Source organism: Numenius arquata, chromosome 3 (genome assembly GCF_964106895.1).
Source record: "Numenius arquata chromosome 3, bNumArq3.hap1.1, whole genome shotgun sequence".
NCBI lineage: Eukaryota > Metazoa > Chordata > Aves > Charadriiformes > Scolopacidae > Numenius > Numenius arquata.
Window position 1 is genome coordinate 53,922,275 of NC_133578.1, and position 22,746 is coordinate 53,945,020.

Consider the following 22,746-nt stretch of genomic DNA (forward strand, 5'->3'; position numbering starts at 1 on the left):
CCAGTTGTCTTATGTTAAGCTAAGTTGTTTAGCAACATATCAAAACAATTCCATGAAAAGATTACTATCTTTTTTTTATTAATCCCATAGGCAGCTTTTGCAAATGTTTTTCTACTACAAATGACTGCAGTGAGGCATTAAAGCACATGCGGAGAACAGAATTCCCCCTGTGTATCCTTCTTGCCGTTCAAGTTATGTTTTAATACCAACACCATCGCATGGTTTACAGAACTGTGTGTACTTGGTTCAGGGTGCTATTACAGCTATTTAGTACCAATCCCTGATGAAGCATTTTACATAGTCTTCCTTTTCCAGTAAGAAGTTAAATCTGATTTCCTGTGTTCTGCACAGTCCATGCTTTTCTGTCAGTTAAAATTGGCTTTAGGAGAGTTGTAGGAAAGCAATGTTAAAACCACTGTAATATTTTCTTTCAGGAATTACAGCAGAAGTCATAGTGGTAGCCTCTTTTGATGAACTGCACAAAAGAGCTCAGGAGGCCAAGGGGAAGATTGTTGTCTACAACGAACCTTTCATCAGTTACGGCGAAACCATGCGATACAGATCACAGGGAGCAGTGGAAGCTGCTAAAGTTGGAGCAGTGGCATCCCTCATTAGATCTATTGCTTCTTTTTCTATTCATAGGTAAGTGTTTTTCTCTTTTCTCCCTCTGACTCACATTTCAGCCATTAGTTCACATGTCGTTTCTGGGCAGGCATTTTTGTTCTCTGTGACTTAAATGTTGCCAGTTATGAGTGGGTGTTTGGGTTTTGAAACTGTTGACTGCACAATAGTTCTTTTCCCCTGTGCTTTGTCATTCTTTCAAAATGTTTTCATTTTTTGTTACTGATCCAAATTTTGTATGATATTTGTTTTAAAGAACTTTCTGCGCTCTCAAGGCTACCATAAATATTCTGAGATCAACCAAAATCAAATGTCTTTGGTGACAAAATGTACCAGACTGTTGGCGTTGTATGAACTGGTCACTCTGTATATTTGACTAGAATGTACAGTTTTTATTGTATTGGTCATTTTCATGGCACGAGGCTGACTTGTACTAGATGAAGGAGTAGTCTGCTTTGAACGTAATTATTTTGAATGCTTTAGTGGTAGGGTTTGTAATTCTCACTCTGCTTTTTAAGTAAGGTAGGTTGAAATCATGATTTCTTAAAAATTAAATTTATTTAGATGTCTTGGTATGTTATTTATTATATATCGTTTTACATTTCAGAAATGAGCGTTTTTAGTTTTCTGTGAGGTGTGTATTTTTTCAATACCTTTCTTTTTTTGGACAATATATATTCAGAGCAGTACAGGCCATTATTCCTCCACCTAGTTGCCCAGTGACTATTTACCCCCAGAGGAATCATCGGCAGTAGCTAAGCTGAGCCTGAATGTATGCCACATCATAAACTGGAGTCGTGTTCTGTTTGGATAACATCATGGTTTCTTTCTGATCTCTGCTCCTAGATTTTCTTTCCCCGTAAGTCCAGGCTAGGAAGTGGGAAGGGGTGGTATGGCTTTGGGCCTTGCTTGGGGCTGGGACTGGGAATTGGCCGGGACAGGCACTTGGACACATGCTTGATTCCACCATTTCAGGCAAAACATAAGTGGTCACATCTCAGCAGTGCAAGCATCACCATTTGTGATGCTTCAAAAAGTTTGAGAAATGCAGTGATGCCAGCTAACTGTATTGGATCATGTGCAGAGGACAGCTCTGCTGCCAGTGTAGCTGCTTGTTAGCATTTTTGTGGGCTCCATATTCACCTAAAGAAGCCAACATTACCGGTTTAAAATACTTTTTCAAAAGTAAAGTACTTTGAATTCAGATAGTATACAAACTACATGACTGTATTTCTTGATGCCTAACAGATGTAGCAATGTTTACAACATATTTTTTAATACCTATACTTTTCTAATAAATTTTATAAGAATAACAGAGTAGAATATGTTTCAAAACCAGTGTTATAAAAAATTATGTTTTCAAAGTAGTCATATTTAGTATCATCAAAGAATATTGCACTCTATAATCTGTTGATTATCTGAAAACTGGAAGAGGATCTGAACACTGATCTATCCCGTCCTTAGTTCTGGTGCCCTGCAGAGGTGTTCATTTGAAAGCGATTCTTTGTATCTTCTGTTTGCCAAACTATTTATGGAAGTGTATTTTAACATGTAATGGAAAATTTAGAGATGAGGAACAGAGGTGGAGACTGAAAGTAGTAAAGCCTGTTTATTAGGTCTGAGTACTGGCATTACAGCTATTTCAGAATTGAATGAAAAGAGAGGAGAAACAGATGCCAAATACATGTTTGTTTAGAAGTATTAAATCCTTAATCGAGGCTGGGAGCCGAAGTGTCATTCCCAAAAGCAATTTCAAATTTAGATGCTGCCAGGAAGCATTTTTTCATGAAATGTACTTTCTGTCCTTTCTTCTTCTACCTTCACTTAGAGGTTTGTTTTTTTTTTGGGGGGTGGGGGGAGGGATTGGTTAATCTGTTTTTTCCTGTATTAAGGGAGGTATTCAGGTCCAGTCCATCATTTCTGCCACTCCATGATACCTAGATATGGTTGTCTTGTTTCTAACAAAAACCAAGTATTGCTGTAGGCAGGCTGGATTTTCTTATCTCCATGCCTTCTCCTGTGTTTTCTCTTAATCACGAGCTGTGTGTCTCCTTGCCTGTCCTACCAGTGTGCTGTGCTGGATGGACTCTGTGCTGGATGTGGTGCTTCTTGTCAATCAGTGTCTGGGGTCCTGTTTGTTCAAGTCACTTGCCTTTTGGATTGACTGATGGGAAATACTTTGTCGCTGCAGGGAGTAGTGTGTTAGAAGGGTGAGACATGAAAGGTAAAAAGATTAAAAAGATGATAAAATACTTGTAAGTGTTGTGAAAATAAGTCTTGGATTCTTGCAGTTTGTGTACTGCAGCTTTGTTGACCAGAACCTTTACTTCTTGGGCCTTTGTGTTTTAACGTGTGCACCTGAATAACTGATATATGAATAACTGATAATGGGTTTGTGGCAGTTCTCCAAAATATCCTGGAAACACCTTAGAAGAAAGTATTCTTTTTCTGATACAGCACTGTCCCAGTTTTCTCATGTGAATGAAGGGTGGAACGTCACAATTTTCCCTAAGCTTTGATGTGGTGGGTTTTGGGGGGTGGGTTTTTTGGTTTTTATTTTTTTAAGATTTCAACCCCTTTTGGACAGTGGGTCCCTTATTGTTATTTGCTTACTCCATTTGCAACAGATTAAGCTGGAACAATGGAAGCCACTTTGAGGTGTGATTTCCAGGTAATATTGATTGGTTAAAACTAGGTACTTTCTAGTAGATTAATGTTTTAGTCTTAACGAGGGCTGATTATTAGAGCTTACTGACAAGACAGAATTGGTAAAAATCACAACATGAATTCAATCAGTGTTCTCTTGCTGGCAGCATGGTGGCTGTTCCTTGTTCTAGTGATCGCAAGTTCTAGTGATGGCTGCCACATTGTCAAGGGCAAAAAGTGTGAAGGGAACCTCTGAGCAGGGATTATGTGGACAGCTTATTTTTCTTTAAGGTATGCTAGGATAGCTATGGCATGAATGAAACTGCTTGGGGACTCGGGCATCCGAACTCCGAATGAGGGCAAGAAGAGAAGAACTTGAATATACTCAGGAAAAATCATTATTGTGTTTCTGTTGGGACTTGTGCCACCTCATCGGTAACAGTCAAGGACTCGAAGGATTTATTGAGTTTCAAGGGATGGATTCATTTATTTAGGACAGAAATAGTAAGTGAATAGGAAATAAAATCATCAGCAGCATCTCCCTTGGCCTATGAAGAGATGACAATATTGGTATTGCCATGGTGCGTGGCAGTTGTGTCTTGTAGCATTGTCCTCATGTTGTGTTACAGTCAAAGAATTCTCTTGCTACTTTATAGGTGTCACGTAAGAGTGAGTTCTGTTGCTTAGGAGAAAGTCACTGTAACAGGTAGGTAATTTTCACTGCCTTCCATCCAAATGGTGTGTTTATGACAGCCTTTTTCCCAGTAGCAGTTTCCTGAAGCACTGGCAATTTGGTGGTGAAAACATTTGAACATGGATATTAAGAGTTAAGAATAACAGAACTATTTTTAATGAAACTTCTCAAATAACATGTATTATTGTAATCAGTCAACAGTATCCGTAGTATTTGGCTTTTTGGAGAAATCCAGATGTTGACTTTTTTTGCTTTAATAGCTTGACTGTGCTGTGATTAATGGTCTTGTACAAGTTAAAGTAATACATACTTTTACTGTTGTGTACAATAAACTTATGGGTATTTCCCAGTTTGTAGTGGATGTTTTTACAGTAAAAATACTCAATTTACAAGGCATGGTTAAAAATGTGGTTGTAATAAGCTAGCCATAAGTCTGTTTTTTTTCTTCCTAGCTGTAAATTTTTAGAACATTTTATAGATAAAAGGTATCCTTTAGCGATTGAAATGGTCCAGTATTTATCCTGTGGTGAATGTACTCTTATGAATCTAAAACTATAAGTAAATCCTTCTGTTCCTCAAGAACCATAGATTAGATAAAGTTATAACACTGTGTCTTGTAATAATGACCCGTTTAAGGGCTCTAGAAAGAAGCCAAATCAAGTGTTTTTAAAGAACTCAATGAGAAAGTTCCCCAGAATTCTTGAAGATAAATGCCAAGAGCCCATTATTATTTTTTTTTAATGCTGCAGAACAATCTCTCCAGTATATGAGAAATCCAACAGAGAACATATTACAAGGCCAAAATAGACCAACGAGTACTTTGACCCAGTCTAGGGACTGTTAACAAGGACACATACGTGGTCAAGTTCTTCTCATTTTGGGCTCAATTCAGCATCTTATCTGAAGTAAGTAATTTCCTTTACTTTCTCTCCCCCTTCTTCAGGCTACAGATGGCCAAGACACAATATCTGCTTGTGAACCTCTAGTAACTCTAATTAAAAGCTGTGTCTGGATGAAAGCTGAATTCGTGAGTGGCACGGTGCAACTCAAGATTTATGGCAGAGGTTGCATGGATAGCCTGAGTGGATGCATTTGACTCAATTAAGTGCAGGCATGCCAGGGCTGGAATATCATTTCATATAATGTATGTGAATTCGAAAACCGTTGGTTTTCCTTTATCTTAATTTCCCCTTTTTTTAACCTCACTTGGTTTATTTTCTTCTACCATGTATAGTCATGCATACCTTTTTGTACATACATTGTACTCTCAAAGTGCATTTTCTTTTCCTCTTCTGTTTTCCCTTTTATTCTTCACTGCTTTGTAAATAATTCATTCCCTTCTCAATCTTGCTGGTAATGTATGTGAGTTAGGGTCATTTTTCAGCTCTCAAGTGCTAGCACAGTGATTTCTCCCCACATCACCTCTTCCTAATGCTTGGTCTGCTGCCTTTGGTTCCAGATATGAGACTTGCCTGCTAAGGAGAGCTTCTTCCTGTCCCTAAAATTCCATGGCTAAGGAAAGTAAGGGCTTATTCCCATCAGCAGCAGCTGAGACACTCTTCTACTTGCTCTGCCAAGTTTTCTGAAATCTGGGATTGTACAGTAGTTTTGGTAGGATTTCTTTTGCTTTTATTTGTGTGGGGTGTTTTTTGTTTTGTTTTGTTTTGTTTTGTTTTTAGCAAAGAGTCTTTGACCTTTAAAACTGTTTTGTCTCTGAAGTACTGTATCCTCTGGTTGTGTCATGGACCCTGAAGGCTCTGTTCCCTCCTTTTCTGCCCCTCCTTCCACAATGAATGCCAGTAGACCTAATTTTTGGCTACCATCTTAGGAGTCTTTCTTCCTATGACCCATTCTGCTCTCCATGGAGAGGGAGCAGTGCCGTGTCCATGTGGTTTTGTATTTTAGCTGGTGAGTGCTGGCTGAGACTTGTGTGTGAGCATGAGAGCTCTGTTAATATGGGTGTCAACATAACCTGAGCCCAGCCTGCTCATGGGCTGCACGTCAGGTCCCCGAGCATCTCTATTGCTCTGTGTGCACGTGGTCTCACTAAGCAGAGCTGTATTCCCTTTCATGTCAAGCGGGTGAGACAGGTCACTTTGTCCTAGAAAGCTGCCCCTGCTGCCCATCAAATGCCCTGGACCATTTTTTTTTCAGAAAAAAAATCTTGACCTGTGTGTAAATTTCTAAAACTTCACCTACACTCTAAAATAATTTCAGGAGCTCTTCAGCTAACCACTCAATTTTTACTGTCTTTTTCATTTTGATTATTTAATAAAAAGTGCAATTGCTGTGAACAAGTGAGCCTATGGTAGCACAAAATAGGAATTAGGTTTGGTCGCTTTTTCTTTAGTTACACTGTGTGTTGTAGCATGGGACTGGTCATCCAGGTTGCTGCTCAACTTAAAAAATAGCTTTCCTCAGGCCTTTGATTTTAACTAAGATTGTTTGCTGCCTCTGGCACCCATTGAAAGGAAAAGAATGAAATTGGATTATACGTACAAGATGAAGTAGGAGTTTCTGTATAATTAGTTTTTGTAAGTTTTTGCTTCACTTGCCTCTTTTTGCCCAAAACTCATACGCACCTTTTTCTGATCTGCCTATAGCACCCTGGTGACTATGTGGTTTTCTGGGCTGCTGAAGCCGTGCAGCCTCAGGGGCACCTTCAGGGGCCAGCCTGGCTGATGCTCGTAGGATGCAAAGCTGGAGAGAAGCCGACATGTAACATCTCTGGCTGCGTGTACAGGCTTAGTTTGTGCGAGCTGCTAGTGCCCTGGGTGCGTTTGAATTTTGGTCCCCCTCTGCAAGTGCTGTGTCAGTTCAGGAATTTTGTGGATACTCTGGCTTTTGGTCTGTTAGTGGGCATGGTATGCGAGTTAATTTCCTGCAGTTCTGTTCAGTCCTCTCAATTTTTATTTTACTTCTAATTAAGCTCGCCTTGGGCTCTCACGTCTGCCAGGGTGGGATGTACCTTAGTCCTTCTGTAACCTGCTTCCTTAGTTTTTGGTTAATGAAATAATCTTGTGTCTTGCTCTCTTGGGATTAGGGAAAATATTTTACTGGTTGTCCAAACTTTTTCCTCTTTTAATTGCAGATCATTTTTACATCTTTTGAAACAAAAATCCTTGTGTTGCAGTGAAGTTTTTCCATCTGATGATATAGCTAAAGTAAAAATCACTTTTTAAAAAAAATAAAGCTGCAATTAATATTTTAGGTGCAACAGCCAGGACTGAGCATGTGTTAGTTGTTGGGCAGTGTTTGCTGCACTTAATGAGCATCTTCTGGTTTAGTTTCATCAGAAAGGAATCTAGCGCTGGTGCTCATAGACCGCTCTGTGATCGGGCAGCCAAGGACTTTGGGAGATTCACTTCAAAAGCTCATTCCTTATTCAAGCTAAAAGACTAATATGGATATACCACGTGAGACCTTTAAGCAAGTCACGTCATCTGTGTAATACTTTAAGCTGTTTATGGTATGATTTCTATTGTAGTGGCCAGAGATGTGCCCTCTGTGATACGAAGATTCACTTCATCAGTGCAGGTTGTGGCTCTTGATTATCAAGTGGCAATTCAAGAGGAAGTGCAGGGACAGAGACGAGGCTTTCTGTAAGTCAGGGAAGACAAAGTTAGGGATATTCACTGCATGTCAGCCAAGTAAGTCTCTTTGATGCTGATGTGTACATAAAATCAAGCACTATTATTATTATTATTATTACCTTTATGATAGAAATGGCTAAACAGATAGCCTCTTTGTCAAGAAAAAGCATTGCATAAGATCTGTTTTGAAGTGAGAAAGTTACTGGGTAAAGTTTCCAGAAATAATGTTTTTCAAAGGATGTCTGGGGCTCAAGACATTTCTCTGAGTGTAAAAGTAAACTATTTGTATATTCCTTGGGTGAAAAAATCTACTATATTTACCTTTTTTTTCTATTTCATGTGACAGTGCTAAGCTGGTATCTGGAATTTTCCTTGACTGCTTGTAATGCTGTGTTCTTTGGTCCTGGTGCATACTGTTACGGGAGGTGCCACCACTCCTACTTCCAGGGAGCTTGCTCTTGTTGCAAATACTGGAAATAAAGAGTTTGCCTGTATTATGTGCAGTTCTGATGCCTTCATTTTTTACTGGAGAAACTGTCTTTGCTCATTACCATTTTCCCGTGACAGAATAGCTGTTCTTATTATTGCCTTCTGGTGGTTTTTTAAGTGTTTTTTTCCCTCCCTAGCATGTGAGTTCTATGCACAGAGGGTGAAGTGCTGAATTGTGTGCTTTGAAGAGTTATTTTCTTTCAGTGGAGAGGAGAATGCAGTTGTGGTCAGGGTAGTTTAGAATTGATCACTGAGGGAATTGGAAAACTGATGAACCTGATTCTCCCCTGCTTGATAATGTGCGTGCTCGCTTTTGACACTGCAGGATTTTTATAAAAAAAGAAATATCCTTCTGAGTAGGCAGCATCTTCTGTCCACTTTGTGCAAGCGTGGGGAATGCGCAAGGCATAAAGGCAGCAGGAAGTTGGGTGATAGCTGTAGAGATGTAATGCTGTAGCATAACTGAAGAAATCAGGAGGCACCGCTGATTATTTGTGAACACTTTTCACTTATGGGATTAGTATAACGGCAGGAATTGTTCATAGGAAACATCTCAACAAGAGACTATCCTAAGGCAATAGGATACAGCAATATTGTCTTCTGTTCTACTAAGGGACTAGGAAACAAGCATAAAACCCTTGTTTGTGGTGTAACAAGAGAAAATAAGAGGAAACCATGTTTTATAAGTCTCTGGTGAGCTCTTCGAAGGTTCTAGTTATGTTTCATAGTGCTATGCATGTTGTCTTACTGCCCTTAGAGATACGAATTGGTGATGTGCTCTGGGATTTATTTTCTTGCCCTGCACTTGGGGGCTTTCCCTCCAGGATGTCTGTATATGTTGTTGCCTGACAATTCATTAATTTTTACTTTGCTTCCTGTGTTCCCTGAAGGCCAACATGCCAGACTACATTCTGCAGTGCGGTCTTTGTGCTTACTTTTGGGCAAATCCTAGCTGTCAGCAAGAGAACTTATATGTCCTTAGAAGAAATGGAGCCTGTGCTTTAGGAGATGATTGTATCATACAGTGGGCTCCTGCTATTTGAGCAGTGATTAAGGAGTCAAATTTCCGGTGACTTCTTAATAGTGAGAAATCTGTAGATGATGTTTCTTAAGTCCCAATCTCTCTTTGGCTTTTGCCAAACTTGTTGGCCTCTTTTTGCTTTGAACTGCACAACTCTGTTTTTTTTTTCCAGTAGACAGGGTTTTTGATGTGACATCTGAAACCTCTGGGTAATTTCACACATCTGGCGTATTTGTTTTCTTACAAAGTCAGTAAAATGCTGATGGGACTAACAAGGGGTTTCTTTACCTCCTCCTAGTTTTGGTTACTCCTGTTCAGGAATATGTTTGTGTAATTGGGAAGAACTTAATCCATTTAATGTCTAGTAATATAAGCAGTGTCCTGTAATTTTGGTGGAGGCAGGTAAAGGGCTAATAAAATCTTTGTCAATAGACTTTGTTATCCAGAAAGATGCTGTGAGGACAGCGGTCCTTTTGAAATCCTTGCTTCCTTGCTAATAACTTCCCAAGGCAAACCTTTATCAATGTACTATTCGAGGTTTTTTCTTTTCTTCTCTTCTGGCCCACCCACTCTCCTAACATTACTGACTCATACATTTTGTTGGCGGCTAGATGGCCAGCCATATCATGAATAGCAAGTCTTGACTCTGGTCTTATTAGGGTACCATGAGCACCCACTGATTAGAGTTGGTAATATTCTGGAGTTAGTAAGATTTAAAGGAACAGTTTTATTCTGCCTTTGCATTGCTAGTCCATGTATATAAAGATGTTGAGCGTATAAAACTGCCAAGTGTTGGGTTTCTTGTACTGATCTTTAAGGAGTTACAGCTGTGTTTGCTGTGGGTTGAGCACCGGGAACTTTAGCAGTTTTCCGTGATTTCCTGTTTTGCCCTAATCAGCTCCGGCTTTCTTCAGTGCTGCCAGCCCCTTCTGAGTCTGTATGAGCTGCTGTGCCAACGAAAGCCCTGTTAGCAAGTTCAGAACCATCTGACATGACTGAATAGCTTAATCTATCAATTGCAGGTTCTGCTTTAATGTTCTCGCAATGTTCAGTTTTCATGATCACACTGACAAGAAATGTCTCACAAGTATGTGGCAACCATAAATGTAGAGGATTGAAGGAAAACCTGACAATGAAAATGCAGACAAAGATTACAGAGAGGGATCAGAGTAATACAATGCCAATGAATTATTTTCACAAGGGGTGTATTTATTTTCAGCTGCTGATAAGATCTGAGAAGTATGCGGACTGTCATTTTATTTCTCTGTAATTCTCTGTGTTTTTTCTGTGTTAGCGCAGCACTGAGGACTTTATCTGGAGTGTTCGTCTCCAGAGCACATGGCTCTGGACAACTGGAAGTGATTAAATAGTACCAGATGGTTGTGCCAAAATGGTACAGAATTGGTGTTTGGGGTATCCTAGCCTAATATTCTAATTTTTTCATTAAAAAAAAAAAAGAGAGAGTAAAGGTTCTGTTTCTTGATGTACTCTAGGATTAACTCCATTAATTTCAAATTACATAGCAACTCACTTTTTGATTTTGTTCCAGGCAACGCTGAAACAGCTTGTACAGAGGTCTACTGTACAGATTCACCTGCCTATCCAATTTTATCATGTTCACATCTTGTAATTGGTTTTCTAGTTTGTACTTCCCACTCAGTATTGTTTCTACTTCTGTATTACTCCGGATACTTTTTCAGAATCTATTTGGTAATTCTTCTTAATCAGAATGATGTTACTAAAAACTATCTGTTACAGAACAGTTTTAGCATGCATATATTAAAGTTTTATTTATGAAACGTTGTATATGCTGTAAAACATCTGAAGTATTCTTTTCAAGGTTTACTGCTGATTTCCAAAAGTGAACACAGGTTTATGCGGGGACTCTGGCTGGATTTGTGTGCTTCAGAGTCTGCCTCATGCATACAACAAAATGTTTTAGTTTGATATGTAACCTTTTACTTATGTCATGTAAACCAAACAGGCAGCCATATATAGGTGCCATCTTAAAAATATACTTAATGTGCTAGTCAACTGTTAATATCCACAATCTCCTGGGGTTTATGCTGCAGGCATGCGGAGGATTTGGAAATGCTAATTCCTCATTTTGTTTTGCCTTGTTTGCTTAAACGTGTGAGAAAATGTGTATGATTTGCTCCAACATGTTATAATTTCTCTTTACAGGAATGCTTGCATTGTTTTTCAGGGGGTAGGGGGCCTCTCGTTTTTGCTGGTTCTTCCACTTCCCACAGTCATGCTTGTGGCTTGTCCATATGGTAGGATATTTCTGTGTTATTTCATCAAATGTTGTCTTCACATAGGATGGCCTCACCCTGCTGTGTTAGCTCTACTATGATGTATGTCAGGCATTTAAGTATGATGAGCTAGACCTGTTTGTATGACGAAACCTCTTATTTATGGAACACAAATTTTGACTTGTCTTTTTAGGAAGTCGGTAGCCAATTATTCCTCAGTTGATTAGAATTGTTTTCTAACGTAGCCTGTTGTTGATGGCAAACAGTAATAATGGGTTCTTCCCTGTAGAAGTAATGTCTTGTGCCTTCTAAGTGTAACCGTTTCAATTACTTTAATCCTTTTCTCCAGCTTTGTTTTCCCCTTCAAATCAAATCAGTCACCTGAGCCTCACTTATCGTGTCCATCTTGTTGCATCAAATACTAATCCTTTGGTCTTGCCTGCAGGGTAGGGCTAAATGGTGAAAATCCTTCTCCATCTGGTTTATTAAATGGGAGGTGCCAACTCCTGTTTCTGTTCTGCCAGTGATGCCAGCTGTGATTACTTGCCTGTTGTCTTCTCCTTCAGGCACTTTGTACTTTCTCTCATTTTGTTTCTACATTTAGGAGGATGGTGCAAACCTAAAGCCCTATCTTTGTTCTCTTCCAGCTTTCCCTTTTAGATCTGACCTTTGGTTTGGTATTTATAGATCGTTCCCATATGTCAGTAGCTGGGAAGGTGGCTGGGGTCTGTGACTTCTGCTAAGCTGTTTCACTGTTACCTTGCTCTCCTACTCACTGTCCGCATTCCTTTTGCATTGGCTGTCTAATATGAGTGTTGCAAATACTCTGTGAAACAGAGAGGATTGTCCTTGATATGTTTCTGTTCATTATTATTAAGCAAAGTTGAGCTTTGACTGCAATTCCTGGATTTTAAATCCACTGCGGTCACAAAAGAAGAACATTTATTCTAAGAAACAGAAAGAAACCACGTAGTTTCTGATTTGTGCTGTTTGGATTTCATCACATTAGTTTACTGGTGACTGTGAAGCACACAAAATATACCTCAACAAGAGCTATTGAAACTATTGTACCATTTAGCTCTGGAAAATGCAGATTGATTCTAGACATTTGTGCACAGGACAACAAAAGATACTTCTGTCAGATGAGGGAGAATAATCATGTGAATTAACTAAAACCAGGGATTCTGAAGTTCCATTCATCACTCTACCTTGTGTCCCCATGAGATCTTCAGTATCTTATGGTAATTTCTCTCTTTCCCTGTTTGCAAGCAGTGGTAATATTTTTTTAATGTTAATGTAGTGTAACATCTGTACATTGCTTACTGTAAAGGAGACAACCTTAAAAGTCGACTCTTCTAAACTGTGATTAGGTAGTCAATAGTAGGTTCTGCAATAATTTGCCTGTGCCAAAAACAAGTAATGGTTGTGTTATTGCATAACAGTGGGTGACTACTGCTGATAGTAATCCATTATATAACCATAGGTTTCTATTATGAAATAAAATTTAGTATGTTTGATTGTTAACTTGTGCTAGATTGAGATTTCAGGTTGACCTAGCAGAGATCTGTGGGAAGGCTCTGGCAGGAGGTGAATGACAGAGAATGCAGGTTGTTACCATGGAATATCATATTTTCAAATGTAAATATTGAAAAATGATTGGCTGACTGTAGCTCAAAGGATTTGAATTTTGACTTCAACTCAGTAAAAACTCACTGTGAGAGAGCTGAAGCCACTGGAAAGAGCATGAAGGAGCTGGAATTTTGTAAAAGTACAAGGCTTTTTTTTAGTAAGAGCTCTTTATCATCAAGAGCAACATGAACTTTAGAAATCAAGTCCTGTGATTCAAATGTGATTTTGCCACAAGTCTGAGGTTTGGAAAGAGTGAGCTCACAGGTGGGACATAAGGGAGGTTTTAGCTGTTCTCCTATTAATCTGTGTGTTGCTTGCACCTTTTTCAGGGAGTAGATTGTGATTGTTCTTTGAGGAGTGTCTGTGTCTCCCTCTAAGTATCTCTCCCTGCAGTCTACAAAGAAGGAAACAACAACTTTCAGGGCTCCCAGTTTCAGGATCTGAGAAGGCTGCAGTTGCTGCTGGTAGGACATGAGAGAGCCAGAGAGCATGTGAAGGGACCAGGCAGCTTGAGTACATGCTCTGTATCTCCAGAAAGGGCATTAGAGGGATCTGTGTTTGTGCTCAAGCCCAAAGAGCTTGAGCAGGGATTCAACGCTGTCCAGATGTAGCCAGCACCTGGAGTCCAGAATCCTGGGCTGCTGGGTTCATCTGGGAGACCATCCAAGGCTGTAACTCCACAAAACTATGTCTTTTTTTTCCCCCCTCTTCCTTTACTTGGTTTATAATGCTGACAATCTAGGAAAACGGAAACAGTGTGCTGCAGCGTCTGAGAGAATTCTAACATTTCAGTATTGCCAGAAATGTGATGTGAATAGGCATACCCATGAGAAAACTCTAGCAGAGCTACTTGGAATAATAAGTGCAGCTGCAATTTATGATTTTAGAAGCATAACTGGTTTTCAGTGCCTAAAATTAGGTTTCAGTCATGTAAATCTTTGTATGGTACTTCTCAGTGACAATCAGTGGTGGATTCCTTTAACCCTTTCCCAAATAGAGCAGTACCTTTTATTCCTTGGATATTTCACTGTTACTTAGTGGAATGACTTAGGAGTTAGTGAAAAGGTGGCAGAATCCAGGCAGGTGCAAAAAGATGACAAGGACTTGAAGAACACCATTGTAAAGCATCAGGGTTCCAGGTAATGCTTGCCTGTAGAAGTTTCCTGAGAAAGGAAAGAAGAATGTCATTTGTCCCTCTGAGGGTCTCCCCCCGCCAGATAAGGTGTCAAACCAACTGGTGTAATTGGTCATACTTTTAATACAAAATTTTAAAAAAGAACAATTTTAAATGCTTAGATCAGTGTCAGCTCATCATGCAATGTGCTTGGCTGTATATCTGTATGGAAAGAGGATGTTGTTTCTCTTAAGTCAATCTAGCTGATTAAAGAGAATGTAGTGGGATTTCAAAGCACTTGGGTCAGTTTGGTATGCTTGGGTAACTGTTGGGTATTAGAGAAAGAGCCTTGAAGGCGATTTTTGTCAAAATATATTTGTGGCTGAGAAATTCTAACCACAAATACACTGTTTTTTCCACCTCCCCCTATGTTTTCCAGAAGGACATTAAAGAGTTAGCAGGGAGTGGATCTCATGAGCTGGACAGTCTGGCTGTCAGGGTTTCGGAAGGATGCTCCTAGATGAGTCCGCCTCCCCCGGATATTTGACAAATCACAAATTTCCAAGGAAGAATATATTAGCATTTTTGCAGCGAAGCCACTCAGTATTTTCATAGCTCTGGCAGCAAGAAGTGATACTCTGTGATTTGCGGTGTACCATGGGTCATGTCAGCCATCAACTGTTCATTGCAGTTGAACATTCAGTGGTTAAATAGTGGATCAAGCACTGTCCTGTTAAACCAGGAGTTTGTTAATACTGGTATTAATCAGTGTATGGGCTACATGACAAGATTCACCGTCAGGTCAGTGGACCTTTATCTTCATGTAGATCAACCTGTCAAAAGCCCACTTTGAGGGCTGGGTGTACAAAGGCTTTGTAGGCTGCAGGTGATCCTTGGGCTGCACTTACAGAACAACTGCTTTGAACTACGTGATAAATAGTTATGAACAGTACACGTTCAGCAGTGTTCTGCAGAATTCAGTATCTGTTTATAGACAGACTAGATTTGAAACAAGTACCATTTTCAGTGAATAATTTAAGTAACTCCACTATGCTTACACAGAAGTGTAGTACAGAGGATTTTACAGAAACAAATTTTCACTTGACAGCCACAAGTTAATTCAGCCTGTGCGTATTAGCTTGTAAAACACATTTCTGATTCTAAAATTATACGATTCACTTCTTTCTAAGTAGATACATTTTTTAACAGATTTTCTATTTATATTATTCATGAAGTTATATATGTGGTCTCGGCGTTAACATTAATCATTAACAATCAGTAAGATAATTTTCCTGCATAATGTTCTTCAGGGGGGAAAAGTCATCCCTAGTTAGCATTTGAACACCAGGAAGAAAATTCCTACTTTTTATTCTGTTACTGTCTTGCATTGTTGCACTAGGTGGGCTTCAGTGTTCTTGTGTCTTGAGCTCTAAGGCGGTGGTGTGTGCACAAGTCTAAGAATGTGTGTGACTTGCTGCACGCCCTTCCTTGTGGAGGCTGTCTGAGCAGAAGAGTGACACCCAGAATGGATGGGTGAGGAGGAAGCGGGGAAGCCCGTGGTTCCCCCGACAGCTGTCTTCTCCTGGAGAAGAGATGGGCTAGGAGAGCTGCGGCATTCCCATGGCTGTGACTTTTCAGGTAGTCTGGAATCTCATCATGTCCCTAAATCCAGTTCACTTTCTCCACCGCCACGGTTATCTGACCTGACTGGCTGTTTGCCCGTATCTATTGGTTAAGGTCCAAAAAAATGTATTTAAATTTATGTACAGACTATAAAAGTGTGATCATTATTGGACATTCCAACAAAAGCCTCCAACGTGCTACCTTTTTTCCAACAACATTTTCCTCAGCAACATGGATCAACTAATGAAAAGGAAAGAAAATTATATTGTTACAGTCTGTCTTCCAGCAGAGACTCTCCTAGGCACTTTCTATTGGATATTAAAGAAATCCATAAAATATAAGAGTGGGATTGAGAATAATCTTTTCTCTCCCCTTCAGAAGATGATAAAGGAGTCAGTGTATCTCCAGGGTTAAACAGGAAGAGCACAAACCTTCAAACAATAAGCACAGTACTATGAGTATATAGTATGCATTGAAGAGCACAACAAACTTGATATCTAAAAGAAAACAGTGATAAAGTGTTGCCATTGACAGCAATTTCTCTTTTCCTTTTGAGGAAGGAAAATAACTTGAATTCTCAAGACTTAACTCTTTTCTCGGGAAACCCCTACATTCATTTCCTCCTGGCAGCTGCTGTGTGTTCTTCCTGCGTGCTCCCAAAGAAACCAGCAGCACGGGAAGATCCCCAGAATTTATTCAGTCATTCTCCCAACCATGGTTTGCACTGGAAAGGTTGGGTTTTTTTTTCCAGCCTGACACTCTTCATTTCCCAGACACAACGCTAATTGCCAGGAAAGGAGCTCTTCAGAGGAAATATGTACCTATTGGGACGTTTTGTATTTCATCTGATGTAGATTATGAAGCTTTTGGGAGAATCTGCCACAGTCAACAAATGCAGCTGGGGAAAGAATGCTCACGCTTGGCATGACATTTTGTCATGCTGCTCAATATTTAGTCCTAGATTACAGGAGTTATTATAATGTTATAATAAGCTTTAAAAATACGTTCTAAAGGAACTTTTCTGTTTACAGTGGATTTCAAGTTTGAGATTGAAAAATTCAGGGCGTGTCTGTAATTTTGAAGCCACAGGCAAGATTACCTGAGTTTTGAAAATAAAACTGGAACTAAACCATTTAATTGTAGAATGATTTTATCAAATCAGTGTAAGATACTACTAGATAAAATATCCTTATCACTTAAGCATCTACATTGCATTTTACATTGCATGGGTGTCATTGTACAATATTTGAGCTAGATAGGCAAATATAATGATCGGGTGATGTTCAAATAGTTCCTTTCATGTGATACTAAAATAGTATCTCTAATACTAAAATATCTCACTTGAGGGGAAAAATATACCCACTCTGTATTATTTTTATTAACATACTTTTTATTCTCTTGACCTGACATTTTTTTTTTACTTGAACAGCAGAAGCGTTGGGTTGTTTAACAGAACGTCAACAAGGAGTTTAAAATTCCATGGAAATTAGATCTGTGGGAGTAAAAGAAGCATTTATGTAGTGAAGATATTTCAGAGTTTCAGTTTTCTTCAGAAAATATAGGGGCTCACCCAGACTCTGCAGTCTTGCAGAGGCTTTTGGTTTGCTCAGTGCTTGAGAGTGAATCCAGTGAGGCCCTTTGTTCTGTATTCTCATATCGAGCCAGTTTTTAAAGCCTTCCCCCCTCACACCCCCCTCCCCCCCTTCTATTGAAGTTAATGGAAGATTTGCTGCTAATTTTCAGTGGGAACACGTTTATACTCACAAACAGCAGTAAAGATGACTAGATTTCTCCATTTCCTCTCTTCAGTTTCACTCCTAGGATTCACTTCCATGTTATCTATTGTGATAATACCTAAGTTATTGTACTGTCTAGTTTTTTACTTTTAAAAGCTTTCCCCTTTTATCTATCTACATAGATGCCTTTGGTGCTAAGATACTGTTCTTTCTCCTGCTGTCTTCTGAGACTTGTTTCCCCTCTGTGATTTCCATTCCTACCTTGTGGGTTTTTTCTAGTCTGCCCTTATATTCCTGTTGACCCTTAAGTCTTACTTCTTTAAAATACTTTAAAAATGTATCTCCATGAGGCTTTGTTTGCATTGCCCCAACCTATTGTAGGGAAAAGCTATTCCTAAATACATTTGTATTTCAGTTTTTTTTATGTACGAGAGTGTCCAAAGAGTGCACTGTGCTGAATGGTGTGTGGCGGGGAGAAGGAAGGGAAGAAGAGTTCCATCCATGCCCTTTTCTGTGAGTTTGAAACTTTCCCCTGACTCCTTTCAGACCTTGCTCCCCTCTATTTACCTCTGTGGTCAGCTGGTCAAAACAAAGAAGTTTTACGGTGGATAAGACCAGTATCCTCCATCCCTACCGTTTTCCTTCAGCTCACTGAAAGTGTTGGCTGTGTATTGCCCATTACCATGACCATCTTTCAAAGGGAGGAGGAATCTCCCCATACTGTCCCATAATATATTGTATTCAATGCCAGAGGAGGCTCAGGTTTCTGGGGTGACTTAATGTATATGCCTGTATATGGGACATCTTGCCCTTCTCCATTACTTACTGTCTGCAGTGAAGCAGAGCCTTGGAAGCACTGATACGGTGATTGATCCTACCCTGAAAAGCTCTGATGCCTCTTCACACTTGTTTGCGCCTGATAATGTTGATGTAAAAATTCATTATCAGTAAGAACAAACATCATTAAGTGGAGGATGTACAGAGGCCAGATCAGTATTCCAGACAGCTAGCTGTTGTTTAGTTTGCTTATGTATTGCTAGCCCTGTGATACCTCCTAGTCCAATTCTCTGCTTCCCAAATAAAGAAAATGGGGTGGGTTTTGTTGTTTTTTTTTTTTCTTTTGATTTATTTATAACCTTCCTGTAGGTATAAAATATAACATCTGTTTCCGGTAAGTTGTTTTTTTTAATTTGTCCTGTGTGCTTGCTAGTCTCTGGTGATCAAGGAGTCACTGAAGATATAAATACAGCTTCTGCTCCAGGCTGAGAAGCCAGGAGTTAAAAAAAAAATAGAAAAGAAACCCCATGAAGCCAGAAGCCTTGCAGCTGCTGGCAATTAGGATTGTCATTGGCGTTCCCTCCAGGAGCCCTCTGCAAACATACCTATGGTAGCGTGCAGCAGGCAGCTGCGTTCCCACAAGGCGGGGATGTAAACACAGGAGGAGGGAGCTTGGTTGTTCGTATTGAGCAGAAGGAGGCCAAACAGGTGTACGACTTAAATGGTTCCCTCAAGGTATTGTCAGCTGCTGGAGAGTCATCCTCATGTCTGTAAGATGCAGCAACTTTCTTTCTCAGTTATAGAGCAGCTGATGGAAGCCTCCATTTCCTACAGACGTTTGGAAAGGATTGTGCAGACTTTTCTACTTTCCCAGCAGTTGGATAGTCCCGGGGTGGAATTTATTGGACTTGCTTCATTTGATCATTTTACCATTCACAGTTGCTTTCTGCTTCTTGTTTGACAAACCGTGTCTAATCTACGCTATTTTTTAAAAACTTCTGTGGTTATAATAGAATTTTCTTGGTGCGTGTGGTACTGAATATATAATGAAATACAAACATGTACGTGTTAGTTGCATTCTGTAGCCTAGAATGTATTTAATTATGTCAAAGCTATTACATTTGTTTGGTAAAGCCTAATTTTAATGAGTGCCTAGCACAGATTAGGTGCAGTTTTCTAAATGTTAATTTAAATGGAGTCCATGTGGTAACAGAGTAATGCTGTACTCTTTTTTTTCAAAGGGAGTTTTCCTTGGTAAGGCAAGTATTTTCTGGAGTCTCTCTTACACTTCATTACACTTGTGCAGATGCAACATCAATTAAAGGTTGGTACAAAGTAATCTGGAAGAGACAGTATAACTAGACTCCAAATATTCTATCCCTGGTAACAGACTGCTCTATTATTTAATTCTGTATTTGTACCACATCATATTTTTGTTCCTTAGTTTCTTAAAATTTTCCGTGCATATTCATATTTTGTTTCACATTTAGCAGTCTTGCTATTATTTCAACTTACTGTAAGCCAACAAATCAAATCCAACAAAGCCAATATAAGAAGCAAACAAAGCAAGAGAATCTGGGGACAAATGATGACAGAAACACAAAATGAGGCGGAATTTATTTCTGTTATATTTTGCCAAGTGGCTGTAAATGGGAAATAGTCTTGATTTTATTTTTAAAGACCTAATTCTTCTGAGAAGACTAACAATATTTTTGACATTTTGACTAATTCTGCTACAGTTTGGTTTCTCTATCCAGATAATGATGAGAATCTTGAACATACACAGTCTGTGTGTGCACAAGGACATGTTTTTTATTTTGTAAGGACTTTATGATGCTGGAAAAGGCAATTTACTTGAATGGAGTTCAGCCCTTCCCATGCTGCTCTTGATGAAGAGAAGCATAGAGGAATGGGGCACTCCTGAGTAGCTATTGTCCTTAGCTAAGCGTGAGATCAAGATGTACAGTTTCCCTTCTGTTTTGCTACAGGATGTTCCATCAATCCTTCCAAGTGTGAAGCTTTGTATGTGAGGGGGTTTTCTGTGATATGTAAAATACACAAGTGAAAAAACAACCAAAATATGAGGAGGATGAGAGTCTGTTACTGAGAGTTAAGGCTGTGATCTTGCTATGGGTATAGCTAGTGATTAACATGTCATGGTTCCATTCAGGAATGTGTTTTATGATCTAAGTTAATAATAACAAACTAGGTGACCTGATATGAATGTTTAGTTTACATGTGGTTGGTACAGGGAATACGGCATGGGTCCTGTAGAAAATAGTGTACGTATTTAGAGTCTCACAGTGTGTTTGTATGAGTGAGTAAGCTAAAGATACTTGAAAAACATTCATGTTATATTTCCCAACCCTGGACTGCTTTATGAGGTTGGTGTGAAGAATTGTGCGCTGGGGATGTGTGTATACACATTATGGCTGAAGCAGATCTTTGTACGCATTCGTATAATCCAGTTTTGGTTTAATCCCTTGTAGTCATGTTAGAGTTCTTTTAATGTCATGCTTGCTTCTCCCTTTAGGAGATTGCTATCTTTGCCTGAGGCTTCAACTTGAGATGTGTTTTCCATCAGAGCATCCAGTTTATCTTGAAGCACTGGTTCTTACACAGTTTATTTGTCCTTGGGCATTTTAGCTTATCATAGAGATAAGGGTTGATAGTCCAGGAAGTAATGAAGCATGCCAGGTCAGCTACCACAGTAACAAGAGTTGGAACTGACCTGACACCAGCAGCAAATCTTTTTATCCACACCTTTTAGTTTCTCCACATTTGATTATTTTACTCAGAAGAGAAACTAACTGGCTGCCTCTGACTTTTTTTATCCTTCCCTTACTCTTTTCTGTAACAGGTAAGCCGCATCTGTTTCTTACTAGTCATTTGATGTGCACTTCTAACAGAGAAAATGCTTTCCTTTTTGGAGCCTTTCCTCTGCTTTGTTATTCATACTGTGATACTTCTCTTAAATGCTTTCCAAGATGTGAAATCTGAGTGTTTATCAAAAGCAAAACCCAACCACTTTATTTAGCTGAATCCTGTTCGCTGTTGAACGGGAATGTTAAGACCAAATGATGATGAGTTTTTACTAACATTAATAGGTTTATAAAGGATTAATCTAGCTAGATATGTTCAATTTTTGAAGTAGTTTAAGTATGGAGCTGAGGTGATCCAGTAGATCTAAAATCAGAAGAACAGATGCTTTTGTTAAATGAAATAAATAAATAAATAAATAATAATAGAACCACCCACCCCCTCTCTTCTACTAAACACCAAACTATGATATTGGACTATGAGTATGTTAGATATTAAATGGCCTAATTGCCCTTAAAGTTTTGCAAAATGAACTCAGGCTTTGCCAGATGACAACATTTTCAGAGAGGGAGTGAGTTTGAAGCAGCAGAAGCTGACATCACTCCCAAGTGTTAGCAGGAAACGCCAGAGGTGTCCCTTGCTTGCCTGTGGGTACCGATGTTGGAAAGACGAATGCTGATTCTGAGTCAAGGTTGCTTTGTAATATCCCTACCTGGTTTTATGTGATGCTTTTCTTTCTTTTCTTTTTCAGGGGGCAGGGAATGTTAAATGCAAGTCAGATTTTTATTTTTTTTTTAATAATATCCTTTTTCTTTAGAAAGAATAGCCACAAAGTCACGTTTGTTCAGACTCAGTGGAAAAAAAGCCCCAAATCTTCCTTGCCCATCAGTACCAAAATTCTTTCTCCAGAACTACGTCCTCTTTGCCCTGTTTTGAGGCAAAGCCAGGACTGCTTCTCTCCATCTTGATCTGCTACACACACAGTTTGCTAGTCATTTCTTTTCTATTTTGTTTAGTTAATTCTTGCTCAGGTCTTGCCATATCGCCAGCAGCCGTATGCATGAAAGGGCGTTAATGTACTTTACTTAGATTTCTTTTTTTTTTAATGTACTCTTTCACACTTTAAGCAATTTATTATGTAGATATACTTAACATATTGCATGTTTTGCATATATGTAAAGTTTTATCAGGTATATCCCAGGTTGCTTAGTGTCTGCCACAAATGTTTTCAATGTGAGTTCATCTTGTAGCATTAGGAACGTACAGGACGGTGATAACGCCTAGTGCCTTTGTACTGGTAATGCTTAGGGTCCATTTCCCTTTTTGTGGCAATCACTTGGACAGCCCCATTCCCTACAGGTCCTGGTATCTTCTGAACAGTTGCTGGCTCTGCCTGCTTGTGCCAAAATGTCTTTAGTTGGGTAGTTGGGTTTACCTTTATAATCTTGGCATAGTAGTTTGAGCATAAAAATGGCAAGGTGACTCCAAGGTTTATTTTTGGAGCTAGCTGGGGTAAATTTTGTACCTGCAAGCATTCATTCATGTGGGGTGTGTAAACACGCGTGCATGCGTCTCAGCGGGTTCTCAGAAGCTTTATTCACAGTTGTGGTGGAGCGTCGGGATTGAGCGTCTGAAAGAAATGTATTTGCTACTTATATTGGAGAAACAAACACAGTTTTAGGGGTTTCTTTTGTTGAACATCTGGGAAATAACAAGAAGAGTGAAATC

The 22,746-nt window shown here is 39.3% G+C and overlaps 1 protein-coding gene across 1 annotated transcript in view; it reads left to right on the forward strand.

Moving 5' to 3' along the window:
- The window catches only part of CPQ (carboxypeptidase Q), a 137,104-nt gene that overhangs the window by 11,698 nt on the left and 102,660 nt on the right, over positions 1-22,746 (forward strand). Inside the window, exon 2 of the mRNA XM_074145630.1 lies at positions 435-642. Coding sequence (XP_074001731.1) covers positions 435-642 — 208 coding nt within the window. The remainder of the gene's footprint in view (positions 1-434; positions 643-22,746) is intronic.